Below are 14,382 nucleotides of genomic sequence, written 5' to 3'. Positions count from 1 at the left end.
ATCAGTTTTGTCAAAATGTGTCCCTTTTATCCAAGTGGGCTGAATAATTGAGAAATTTTGAACTAAGATGAGGATGTGTAATATAATTTTTTTTTTATTAACATTGATTTAACTATGAAGAAATTTAAGAAGAGATATGGAAAGAAATGTACAGTTAGATGTACATGTATGATGACTTTGAGTAGAGGAGACCACCAGGAAGTCCTTTGTCCAGACCAAGTCAGACTTGATGTGGGTCTCCCTCTACTGGAGGCTGAAGACCTAGCCCAGGGTAGAACTGAATGGAAAAGGATCACCCGTAGGAGACCGAAGGGACACACCGTCCTATGCACCTACAAGTAAATCAGACAGTCACATTTATGAAAACATTACAATGAATATATCCATAGCAACATTGTCATATATGTGTTATTTTCCATGCTCCCTTTCAGAATTCCCAACCAACCAACTCGAGATGAACGCGGTAGCCGACAAATTTGATCGTGACAACGATGGCTATATCGACTACAAGGAGTTCATTGCAGCCCTCTGGCCTGAGAAATCATCTGGCAAACCTATCAGTGATGCTGAGAAGATCGAAGATGAGGTATGAAGAAAAAAAAAAGAGCATAAGGGGGGGGGGTGTTAGAAAAAATAATGAAATTGATAACAACATCAAGAGCAACAATAATAATGATAATGATAATAAGAATAATAATATTGATAATGATAATGATAATGATGGTAATAATGATAAAAATAATGATAATGACGATGATACTGATAATAATAATGATAATAATAATAATGATAATGATAGCATTATCAATAATAATAATGATAATAATAAAGGGTAGCCTCTAAAGTTCTAAAAACTGTTCTCCCAGCGGGCCCTGCTATGATCATTACCCTAGCTTTAGGAAGCACAGGCATTAAAATGAATATGCCATCAATTTGCTCAATATTTATGGATCTGTTATCCCTTGATGTGTTCCTTTCTTTTTTTTTAAATGTCAGTCAGTCTCTACTTCTTCCCATGTGAAAAAAAAAAAATCAAGTGTATTTTTTAAGTTTCTGTCCCTGAATGGGTTGAAGTTTTATAGTAGTTCTGTCAACAGCAAACAATTTTCACACTTTATCTTACTTACACCCTTAAATTTAGACAAAAATAATGATTTTTGCAGCACCAATTTCTTTGCATTAATGGGACAATGGCTTGGAAGTTAATCTGTTTTATTTCCATTGCCTCCATACAGGTTCGAAAGCAAGTCTCCCAGTGTACCTGCCAAAAGAAGTTCAAAGTTCTTAGAATTGGAGAGAGCAAGTACAAGGTGAGAAAGAAAAAGTTATGAATATATTATCGGCATGTGTCACATACCCGAGTGATTCCATCGTGTATGTTTGACCTTCTCACTCAAATTTCTGATTTTTGTTCCCTTCGATGAGTAAAATTTATAAAGTGATGTATGCATGTCAATTCTCACACAAAAAATAATACTGCAATAAGACGAAGTTTGCATTTTGAAGTTTAAGGTCATTGTCAGATGCTTGAATGAAATACAGTACTTCAGCAGGTATAGTGTAAATGGGTTTTTACCCTTTAGTCCAACGCTTCACCGTACACCAGATATTCTCTTCGCAGGCTCATGTTTCGTCCTGATAAGGACCACCCAAATTCGATGTTTTAACATGTACATTCTTGCTGTCTTTCAGAGAATGAACTTGCTTTGCAAAAGCAGACTATACATGAACCCCAATTGTCATTTTTAATCTTTTTTCTTATTACTTGCCCTTTTTTAGTTTGGAGACTCGCAGCAGATGCGTCTTGTCCGTATCCTTCGTAGCACTGTCATGGTGCGGGTAGGAGGAGGCTGGATGGCTCTGGACGAGTTCCTGGTCAAGAATGACCCTTGCAGAGGTGAGTAGTAGCAATGATAAAAATGATGATAATACTAATGATAGTAATTGTAATAAAAATGATAATTTAGAATTCAAATTCATATACATACTCTCAATATGTTTATGTGATCTATAATTTTATATTAAAATCAAGCAGGAAGGGCTTTACCTGAATTGTCCTTTTCAGCATTCAGAAAATGGGGAATACTCAGACATGCCAAGTCTCACACATTATGCACAAGACTCCTGCACAAGAGACCCTTGCTCATCCCCTGAAATATATTTCTGATGCATGTATCACAGCCTATCCCCAAATGTCACGCTGAATCACAGAAAATCTCACACATACCTGGTCTTTTGAACTTGGCATCTCAGAATCCTCTTAAAAAGTTGGCTTTAAATCCATTGTTTTTTAAGAGCTGGAACGTAAAGGTCCCCACATTAACTCCATGGGAAAGAAAAGAACTCGGTAGCCAATAGGGAATGACAACATTTTTCTTATCTCTCAACATTTACAGCTAAGGGAAGGACGAACATCGAGCTGAGAGAGAAGTTTGTGCTAGCCCACGGCGTGAGCCAGTCCATGACCCCTTTCATGAGGAGACCAAGATCCAGGTCACCTTCGGAGTCCAGCCAGGGTAGCACAAGCTCCAGAAGCTACTCCCAACCGCTTATCAAGGTCAGTAAGATCATTTCTAGCAGGTGAAAATTTGATGGGGGAGGGGTGAGCACTCTTTTCTTGTAGGGAAAGGGGGGGGGGGCAGAAGAGCCCCCTCTCTTCTACCCTTGACGCCCCTGACATTTAAGTACAGTTGATGTTGGTGTTGACAAGTGTTAAACATGCACTGACCCAAGATCCAACTATATGTATGTTGGTACACATCATACATCATACTGAAAAGTCATAAAACGGCTACAAGCTTTGAGCCAAATATGTGCATGTCCTATTCGCTTGCAATGTATGAAAGCAAATTGTATTGAGCATATGATCTTTGTGTAACTCATTTTTTCTTCACCCGTAGATCCGTGAAAAGCGTAACATCTCGCGACCGTGGCAGGAGGGAGCTTCATCCAGAACGCCACGCCGCACCACCACCACGCGCACCGGAACTAATGGAAGTGTCACCACTACGCGCGAGGCACGACCAGATGGAACGCTTTACACCAAGAAAACCACGACCAAGGAGCTCTCTCCAGGTAGAACAACCTTCATTTATAAAATCAAATCTAGTTCCAGATAGATTTTAAGCCAGAAATACTTCTATCAAATCTCATACCCTTTTCATAAACCCATCCTCCAATTAGCCGCCTAAGAGTAATGCGGATAATTCAATAAAAATTGTGTTCACAAACTCCGAAAATAAGCCGCATTATTTTTACGAGCGCCCGTCCTGAAAAAGGCGGATAATCGTCATGACAACTGGACACGCTCCCCTCCGATGCGGTTGTGTTGGAAAAGGGTGACCTTGTGACCGCACCATGGCAATTATCCGCATTATTTGGAAATGCGTTCATAAACTCAAAATCTTGTCCCGATGCTGCAATTATGCAGATAATAGCAGCATCAAAATAATGCGGATAACTCTGGTCCTCCTCCAATTTTACGACCAAATTATGCTGCTATTAGCCGCATAATTGGGTTTATGAAAGGGGTATCAATCTTACTAAACCTCCTTTAAAATCCTTAAGTCATCATAGTACTTATTTATCATGTCTCACCCTTTCTATCATAATTTTCTGTAGCTACCATTTTCACTTAATTCAACTCTTTTATTTACGGATGGGTAACTGATCGACCTCGTTCTTGGCCCAATAACACAAAACTTGGCAATTGTAAGGTACAATTGATATGTACAGGGTAGGATAGATTGTACACAATTCAATTCTATCTAAAAATCAATCTTACGATCAATTTCTGAGTTTTGATTTACAGGGCCCTCATATCTGGGCCCCGTATTCCAAAGACTTACGATTGATCCAGTCAATCGTTGGATCAATCGTAACTCTATGGAAATCCATCAGAGTCATAATTTTCTCTACAGGAAATTTGCAAAATATCCTTTGTAAACGAAGGAGAACACACTGAACTGTCAAGAAATCAATGAATTTATGGATATACATTGATATCTAGACAATTTTTTGAGCAAGCATGCATTTTACATGTTGACTTTGCGGCCTTTCCATAGTTACGATTGATCGGATCAATCGCAAGTCTTTGTAAGACGGACCCCTGGTTATTTCAAAGCTTTCTCATGAGGTGGAGGAAGATGTAATACTTATACTAATATTTTCATGATAACTGTGCATCAATTAAATGCTAGCTCTAAAACAGATTAAAAAAATGAAGAATCTCATCTCCTGATCAAAAACTTGAGCCAAGATGTAGATACATAAATAGCACACATGCAGCAGAAGATCCTGTTGGATAACCTTTATAGCAACGATTTGATCTTGTTCAAGATCCATTATTAAGTTTTGAGCACAGTGCTTTGTGAATATACACAAGAAGTAGAAGTCGATGTAAAGTATTATTTCTTTGAACATATTAGAAAATTTGCTTCGAAAATGAAATACGTTTGCCCTTAGTGTCATACAAATACATCTTCTCAGTGCTTTATTTTTTTTCTGTCATCGTTTCTTTTTGTTCACATTTTAACAATTATTTTTCACACTTTTGCACTTGTAGTTAAAAAAATTAAAAAAGGTAAATATGAATCATGCTACACCAAGCTTCCTGTTCTGTCCTCACTTTGTTTTATTTTCCACAGTTATTTGTAATTGTTATATTACGAGACCACATCTCTACATGTTATTATATAATGGTAAATCCATGCATAAACATTTTTTTTATTACGATTATTTTGCGATTGCGATAAGAAGCCTCAACTGCATTCTCTACATTTTACATTTTAATGATAAAACCATGCAAACTTTCTACAACTACTCTTAATTTCACTCGAGATTTTGAATGTACATGTAGGTGAATGGCTTGCCATACACATGTAGCTGCAGATGGTTTGCCATAATTTAGGGAGTTTACATTGATCCACTATAGGGGAGGTGTGTCCGATATTACAATTGTACATACGTACATATATTCAGTTTCTTTTGATGCAAACATATATCTATTGCGTAAAGTATTCTGTAATTACTTTGAAATGGTTTTTAATTTTATAAACCCATATCCTTGGTCAATCCTTGATACAGGTGTATGTTTGATTATAAGCATTATTATAATCATTATGATTTTGTTTTTTTATTCATTTATGTATTTATAGATAAAATTCCTTATTTGAAAAAAAATATTTATTTTATTCATTATTTCTATTTCCTCAATTATATATTTTTTTCAATTAATTAATCTGGGTATTATTAGTACCTTTATTTTTTTGTATTATTTGTTTATTTGTTGATAGCATATAGAATACATGTATTTCACCGAAGTTTAATATTCATTTAGGATTTAGGGTTGAAGAGGAGGAGGAGTATAAGAAGTAGTAATAGTAGTAGTTAATGTTGTAGTAGCAAAAGCACGAGTAGTAGTAGTAGAAGTAGTAGTAGTAGTAGTAGTAGTAGTAGCAGAAGTATATGAATTGTTAGTAGTAGCAGTAAGCATAGGAGGCAGTATTGATTTATTCATTTCAATTTTGAAGTATTTTCATTTAAAATATAGAGTCCATTCTAGAGATCTTTCTTTCATGTCATATACACTTTTGCACATCATTTGCTTCTTGCTTATTTCAGTGATTTAAAAGATACAATTCATTTTCTTTCTCCCAATCAAGCAGCGACTTCATTTTGCTTAATTTGTTTCACTTTTCTCTTATTCTCTCCCTCACCATTTTTGCAAATATGTTCTCTTTTGTTCACCAGTAAGTTTATATTGAGTTTATTTGTATGGCATCTTTATTCCCCCTAGAAATTTGTTTAGAAATCCCAGTTTCTATTTATACTGGAATGCAGCCACTATGTATGCTTTTTATACCCATTTCCTTTTGTTTATTCCTCATTTTATTTCAAAGTACCTGTATAGTAATTATTTTTTATCCCTCGCCTTTTATTTATATCAGAAGTGAAGAAGAATAAATTGCAAAGATACATGTAGAGATGAGCCTCTTTTTATGCTCTTTCCTGCCCCTTAATTTATGCTCCCCTAAAAAAAGAAACAGAATAAATTGCTGTGACTTTGGCATCTTATAATCGTAGTTATTTGCATGAAGTATTAAGCTTTTTGATTGTCAAAGCTTCGTAGCTTAGCAGCTGTTTGCCTTTTTTGCAATTATATATGAGGGCAAATTTCAATTTTATTTTTAATGATGTAGTAATTGATAAGACAAAAAAATGATAAATTAAGCACTCACGCCATGTGGAGTGTGAACACTAATTGCTATACAGAATGGTAGGAACGTGCCTGATAGAACATACAATTACACATTAGTCTTTTCAATCTCATTCTCTCAGTGTCTACATGTATATTGTCTAATTATTATATTATCATTAACATGTAGTAGGAAATATACATGCACCCCATGGGCAGAAATCTCAGGGGGGATGCGTCCCCCTACCCAAAATAGTAGGGGGACACAATATCAAATGTCCCCCTACTATTTTTTGTCTTATATATGATGGAAAGAAATACATCATTCAAAATCGAAATAAAACATGAGTTTTTACGAGATGACCTTACTTTTGGGGTGATTTTCCAGCCCCTGGTCCCCCTACATGTACCTTTGGGGAGAGATTTCCGCCCTTACCTCATACATGTACATGATGTGTTTGGAATGTGAGATGCATATACATGTACATGTATGTAGCACCACCCTTACTCTACATTTGATATCCTACATTCTGTTTGTATTTTCAAAAAGTAGAACGTTCACATTCTATCGATTGATACATGTATGTGTCCATTTTAGTTTTTCTCTCATACATGTACATTATGTGGACGTGTTAGATTCCAGTGCAGTGATGGTTTCATTTGTTATATTCATTTTTGTTGTACACGTACGTGCAAGTGTGTATGAATTGGACATGTTTGTAAATGCCCAAGAGTCAAATTTGCTCTGATCAAAATTCAAGCGTGTGACCTGTAGTGGCTTGGTGTTGGACCAGCAAAAAGCTGTCCTGCTGAGTTCTTATGGGAATTACCATGACTTTGTCACCATGCAAACGTTTATGCTACATCTTTTTTAAATAGCTGAACCCATAAAGCATCTTTTACACTGGAATTACCATATTCCCCATTGTTTTGTGTATGTAGATAAAGGAGAAAAATTGACGAAAAAAGACGCCGAGTAGGAATCCTGCTTAGCGTCTCTCAGGATGGATTTTCCCCGTATTACCCATTGTTTTGTATGTTTAAAGGTCAAGTCCACCCGAGGAAAGTGCTGACTTGAATAAATAGAGAAAAATCGAACTTGCATAGTGCTGAAGATTTCATCAAAATCGGAAGTAAAATAAAAAGTTTTTTTTTCTTTTTTATTGTTTGAATTATACAATATTTCATTATTATAGATTTGACAAGAAGACCAACTTGACTGAACCATATAGTATTAAAAGATAATGATAATTCCATATTTTCAGGGAGAAATTAATCATTGTATCACTTGACTATGAGGAGAAAATTAGAATATTTTATGTTTCATGTAATAAAAAATACAAAAAAATAAGTGAGTTTGCTTACCAGCCAGGATGTGCATAGAACTGTTTTGTGAAATCAAGCGAAACCTTAAAATGTCATAACTTTCTTATTTTACATCCAACTTTGATGAAATTTTCAGTGTTATGCTTGTTGGATTTTTTTCTCTTTTCATTCAAATCAACTTTCATTCTTTCAATACATAGATGAGATTTTTGGATTATGTGCTGTTTAAATTGAATCAAAATCTTCACGTGACTTGTCTCTTTATTTAGAATACAGACCATTATAAACTATGAATGCCTTGCATGAAACGATATAGCATATAGAAAATGAGGATGGTTTTCTCCTTTGCTGTGTCTACCTTTGCATATCATTTGGCAAAAAAAGAATGGAAGGAGTTCAAATTACCTAGAGCAAATGTTTTGGAAAGAAATGTGTAGGGAATGATTTCAAGTATAATGCATGCTTAAAATCCTTATCCTTCCCTATGCTATAATATTCATCTGACTAGCAAAATAATTTGAGGTGATTTTATTCATTCAAATTCTCTAAAGAAAAAAAAGCAATATAGAAATATGAGAGAAGAGAATTCAATTTCCATATTCCTTAAATAGCCATTTAAGATTGAGATTATGTCTCTCTCTGAGCAGCTTGAGGATTGGCAAATTTGGGAGTTTTATGAAGCAAATGGTTTGGGATTTTCCTCGATTTCTTTGTTTTGAGCCAATCGGATGCGGCGATTTTAGTAGCTTATTACAACAGTCAGTGAAAATTACTGTTTATTGGAATACTCGGGTAAGGGATTTAAGTTTTTAAAAAATGAATTTGAGGGAAAAAAAGTAATGCTTGATAATATAATCCATTTGATTTGTTATATTTTATTAGGTGAGAGAACCACAATGCGCTCGCCATCCCCGACCGGCGGCTACTCGACCCAAAAGAAAATAACCGGACGAAACACGACCGTCAGCTATGACACCCGTTCTAGCCCCAAGGGTGGCACGAGGGGCGAGGTTACAGTGCGTACCGTGACAGAGGAAGAGCGCACCGTCACTATGCCAACGTACAAGCGGACAACGTACTCGCCACGATCGGACTTGTCATCACCCACGGCCGCATCTATGGCTAAAAACAAAAAGGCATCCACACACAAGAATTCAAGTCGCGGATGGAAGCCCTAGGTATATGGACTCTGAGTATCCTACAAAAAGCACTTGTTAACAATCAAGCATTTCTCTTTATTTTATATTACTTGAATCATGCTTTATAAAAGCTGTAAACCTAATAAAAGTATTTTAAACGAGAGCCGTTATAATCTCAGAGTCTCCAACTAACTTTCATTATGATGGAAAGATTGATTGCCTATGGACATGTTTGGCGAGATTAATGTACATGTATATTATAATTGACATTGTTTCTTCCGCATTTATGTGTGATTTACACCATATGTTTATATGTAAAATATGCTTTTTTTCAAAATAACTGAAATCAAAATAAGAGAGAGAAAGAGAGAGAGAGAAAAGAAACGAGAGAGATGAGTAAGATAAAAAGCATAAACAATTTGATCTGTACTATTGTGGGTTTTCAAAGAAATGATGTATCATTTATGAATTAACCATTCTCAATTATCTTTAATTTTTGTTATATTTCATTTATTACCCACAGAGAGAACATTAATACATTTGCCATTCCTGGTGACAAATATTAATAAAATGTACTCTATAAAAAATATTGATATTCAGACGTGTTTAAGGGTAATAAAAGAATATCATTTTTTTGTCTTTCAAACTTCATTTCATTGTATGTAACTGTATATGATTAAAAAAAAATCATGCTTTTTCTATGTATATATTGGTCTTAAAAGAGTAAATGTTTCATATTTCTCAAAGTTTAGTGTGTATATGTTTTGTGTTTCGCAAATTGAATCATAAACTGCTTTTCATTATATGAAAAAGAATTATTATGGCTGAAATGTTACAATTTTGAATGGAATTTAAAATACCAGTATGTTTGCAAATGAACATGGTGTTCTGAAAACTCTATGACATATTAGCTGCCAGTAAATATTCTCTCTTGAATGAATGAAATGATTCTTATTCTATGAAAGAGGAAATCATTTATTTGAAATAATAACTATGATATAATTTTCTATAACATTAAATTCAGAATTCTGTTGACTTTTTACTGGTTATGACACAGATCTATGCACATGTGAATACCAGTTTTATCTTGTAAAAAATAATGTGAGGAGATAATTGAAAAAAAAATCTTATCTTCCAGATATCTAAAATGCACTCGATTTCAGAATCATTTTATTGGTCATATTTGCTTTTGTTCTAGATATGTTTTTTTTTTCATTTTGTTGTTGTGTCGTACCGGTCACTCTTCTTGTTCTTACATCATGAAATAACATTACTTGTTACATCGAAGGATATGCTATCCATATCTCTGCATAAGATGCATTTGAACTTATGTTTATTGTCATACTATATACTATGTTTTGTATACATACACACAAGTGCATTATTTACATTTGCTGAAGCAAACTATTAATGGATGTTGCACACAATCTGCTATAATTTTCTATGAAGTGCCGGTGTTATTTTTTATCTACAGGAAGCATATACTCATGTGCAAAAAGTAAAAGGTTAAAAAAAGTGTTTAACTATGACACTAGGTATAAAACTATGTGAAACTAACAATTATTTAAGAAAAAAAAGAAACAAAGTACTTACTTAGATTTTAAGATGTTATTTGTTATTGTATGTCAGTTTAAAAAAAACAGAAGACTATTCATGAATGCTGTCATGTAGTACAAACCTATAGCTTGTAGAATTTATGTGTATTTGCAGTTAGAGAAACAATCTACTTGCCAATTGTCCTGTTAACAAGGAATTTAAATATGTACATGTACAACTGTAATCAGCACCGATTTTGAAATCATACTGGGGACTTGATTTCAGCTGAGGTGCTGATTGCTCTTGATATGGATTCATCTTCATTGTTGAGACACCACCTCTGAAAAGTGATTTGATCTAGATTTGATTTACCCTTGGAAAGTTAAACTGGGGACAAGCTTACTTTGTGGTAAATCTGTTCAAATTGCTTTGCGCGTACACTCTGAAAGTATTCTAGAAATTTATTGGAGAATCTGGGGACAATTAACTCTGGTATATTTCTGACTACGATGCGACAAGGTATCCTTTCCAAGCAATTGAAAAGGCAGTGAAGAGAAAACCTTCGATATTGGTTTCCAAAAGTGGGGACATTTGGATAACCAAAATCAAGGCTCTTCTTTTTCACATGAGAAGGTGTCTTCAATATACCCACTTGGACCTGTCCAGCATTTGACAAGGTTTTTATTTTTCTAGTGATAACGTTAATTTAGCTTAGAAACTTAAACTAGTAGTGAGCCTTCTGATATAGAGTATAAATGCATAGTTTAAAATGATTTTTGTGAGCTCTAGTGAGTACTTCTTTTGAAAGTTTTGTCAGTACATTGTGTTAAACATGCTGTATGAGTTGCAAGCGATATGGAGAATGTCAACTGGGGACTTGACATCCGAGTATAGTTTGCAATGTCTATAGCAAATTAATGAATTAAAGGCATGTAGAAAACTGGGGACTCATTCTACATGTCTTTAGATTCAATAAAATAAGACTCTCTTGAATCATAGTGTAGATGAATAGGTGTAGAACCTGTATTTCAATGACAGTAATATCGGACAATCTGTTTAAAGGGATAACTAATGAGAAATGATAGCAAGGGTTGAATTCTTAATGGAGATGTTATCATGCAAGCCTTGTCTTTATTTACACTTTGATTTCTTTAAAAGAATGTCCATCGTGCTGTAAGTGATGATAAAAGTAAGCTATGGGTAGTTTTATTTTGTACTCTGTAGTTAGTGTTAACTTGGATGAAATTTAGGAAGCTTTATGTTGAGGTGTAGGGATGACCAGTTATTATTTGATTACATTATGTTTTATATCAATCAATTCAGCCCCATGCTTAGTATGATGAATAACTTGCAAAAATAAGAAAAAGAAATATTATTATTGTGTGTGTATGTGTAGAAATGGGTTGTATATTTTCTTCATTTCAGATTAATTTTGTTTTTCAACATGCATAAGAAACTGTCTTATTAGGGTTGCAATTCTAGAATTACAAATTATTATATGCCTTCAGTTGAGTTGAATAGGATCTATTGGTGATTATAATGCTTGGTATACAGTAATATGTTGCCCTAATTTTCATGTCATTTTTGCGCAAAAATTGTTTTGCTTAGGAATAAAGAGGAGAAACGGCTGCTAGAATAATTAAGATATTAGAATTTTTTAGATTGTTTCTTTCAAAACATTGTTTACTGCATTTCAAGATTTATTTGGTGTGTGAATGACACTGGATGGAATGGAGAGAAGGTTGATATATAAAGAGAGAGAGAGGAGTGTGTGTGTGCATTGGTGGGGGGGGGGGGGGGTAGGGAGGTGACAGAGGGAGTGTAGAGAGAGATAGAGATAGGTAGGGAGACGGTTAACTTTGTGGGAAGTGAGCAGAAAACAAGATAAGGGAATACAAAGACCGGAGGATAAGGAGAGGCTGTGTGAGCAAGGAGTTATACCATGGTCACATTTGTTCTACGGCGAGTCGAAAACAGCCGTTTTAACACTTTTTTTGTAACAGCTACATAGGTGGTTTGAATAAAAATTAATAAAACGACTGTTTTCGACTCGCCGTACGGCCGCCGTAGAACAAATGTGACCATGGTATTAGAGGTGATATCTCCTTGGTGTGAGCCTGCGAGTGTGTGTGTGTGTGCGGTGAAAATATTTGCGAACAGAAAGATAGGAATACGAAGACAGGGATGTAAGTCAAAGTTATAAGGAGTGTGTGTGTGAGGGTTTGTGTGTGATGTACGCGAGGGGTGGGATTGTGCGTGGTGGTAAGAATTTGCGAGCAGAATCTACATTTGGAAATACGTAGGTTGGCGTATGAATCAAAGTGAAAATGAGCGTGTGTGAGTGTGAATGTGTAATCACCTGCTTCTGAAGAACTTTTCTAAGACGTTACCTATCAACTGGGGACGTCCCCGGTTCAGGTGCCGATCAATTCCTCATATTGTTTTCAAACACTTTCATCGTTAACTCATGATATGCAAAATGTTTCTACTCGTCCAATTAAACTCGACGTCCAATTTAACTAATACCTTTTTACACACGCAAAAATTTCTTTAACCCCGTACTATAGGTGGGGCTAAATTGCCATTTAGCCCCACCTATAGTACGGGGTTAAGCTTAGCCCACTTTCTTTTTACACAGCAATTTTGCAAAGTGGGCTAACCCCACCTTTAGTACGGGATTATTTGGCCCTGCAAAAAAGCAGGGTTATCCCAGCAATTGCGGTGCTAAGAGCGATAGTACGGGGTTAAGATCGCTAGTGTAAAACGAAAGTGAGCTAACCTTAACCCCGTACTATAGGTGGGGTTAAATGGCAATTTAGCCCCACCTATAGTACGGGGTTAAATTATAAATAAATTCAGTTCGTATTTATTTCATCTCTAAAAACAATGAGTACATATTTGCATCAAATATACACATCAAGTATACAGATTAATAATAGAACGAATAAATCATACAAAAATAACTTACAATAGATACAATGATATAATTTGGCCTATATGGTCATAGAAGAAATGAAATAGGAAGACTTAAAATAAAGCCAGCAATGGCCTTGTGAGATAAAGTCTCCTTAACTATCAAATGCTTATGTGGAGGCTATACTTTGCATATTATAATAAAAACAAATATATATACATAAAAAACAAAGGTGACATAAAGGTTGAAGGATACATGTAAATGGCAATTTAGCCCCACCTATAGTACGGGGTTAAATGGCAATTTAGCCCCACCTATAGTACGGGGTTAAGGAAATTTTAGCGTGTGTAAAAAGTGTACAAGTGAAGTACTTGTACTACGAATGATCGACAAATGTATTTAAAGCAATATGAGCTACCACTAGTGCGGGGTTAGCGAGTTTCGTGTGTGAAAAGCAAGCATTCCTTATCCGGGGTTAGCAATAACAATTTGGCATGTGTGGAAAGGAAAAAAAATAGTACGGGGTTAAGGATAGTACGGGGTTAGCGATAGTCCGGGGCAAAGAAAATCCTGTGTAAAAAGGGTCTTAAAGATGTCCATGATGTATGTGTAGTGCGGTATAGGAAGCAATCCCAAAATTGTGCTCGCGTATGTCCGAAAATGAGCCCAGTAAGTGGATTTAATTCAAATGTTTGATTATATGAGACTGCAAATACACGTCCCCATTTGCTGATTAATCGACAAGTGAGTCCCGATTGTCAAATTGCAAGACTGGGTTTCATAGAGAGAGAGAGAGAGAGAGGGGGGGGGGGGAGCGTGTGTGGTGAGATATTGTGCGAGTTTGTTAAAAGTAAACTAGTAATCAGTATAAACAGGATAAGAGAGCGAAGTGGATAAGCGGGAAATCAGGGCCGGGATTGATCAGATCGGGAGATGATTAGATTTTGCCAGAATGATTATTCGACAAACACACACAATGTATACATGTACTGTACTCTTAACCTGACAATCATACATTTTTGTACAAAAAAAAAAACAGTTGAAGAAATTTTGCTGATATTGAAGTAAAGATCAGTTTACTTCGGTAATTCAAATAAATAAATAAATGAGAGAGAAAACACCGAAGCATTGTCGTTATCTTGACCCAGGTATCGCCAATTGTAATTGGCAGGAATTAAATTCCTTGAAATGATTTGAATACAAATAGAGAAATCACGACCATCATATCAATCTTTGTTATCAAAGCCATATCAATCTTTTGTTATTGAAGC

At 35.2% G+C, this 14,382-nt stretch overlaps 1 protein-coding gene across 4 annotated transcripts in view; it reads left to right on the top strand.

Annotated features, from left to right (window-relative positions):
• The window catches only part of LOC121430517 (microtubule-actin cross-linking factor 1-like), a 74,707-nt gene extending 63,405 nt beyond the window's left edge, over nt 1-11,302 (top strand). For all 4 annotated transcript variants that reach the window (XM_041627799.1, XM_041627800.1, XM_041627802.1 and 1 more), the window contains 6 exons: nt 432-586; nt 1,236-1,310; nt 1,780-1,897; nt 2,397-2,557; nt 2,901-3,075; nt 8,405-11,302. In XM_041627799.1, the coding sequence (XP_041483733.1) occupies nt 432-586; nt 1,236-1,310; nt 1,780-1,897; nt 2,397-2,557; nt 2,901-3,075; nt 8,405-8,700 (980 nt within the window). In that variant the 3' untranslated portion in view covers nt 8,701-11,302. The remainder of the gene's footprint in view (nt 1-431; nt 587-1,235; nt 1,311-1,779; nt 1,898-2,396; nt 2,558-2,900; nt 3,076-8,404) is intronic.
• The last annotated feature ends 3,080 nt before the right edge of the window (nt 11,303-14,382 follow it).

The sequence above is a fragment of the Lytechinus variegatus genome, chromosome 17 (genome assembly GCF_018143015.1).
Source record: "Lytechinus variegatus isolate NC3 chromosome 17, Lvar_3.0, whole genome shotgun sequence".
In the NCBI taxonomy this organism is placed as follows: domain Eukaryota; kingdom Metazoa; phylum Echinodermata; class Echinoidea; order Temnopleuroida; family Toxopneustidae; genus Lytechinus; species Lytechinus variegatus.
This window is presented reverse-complemented; position numbering and strand designations above follow the sequence as displayed.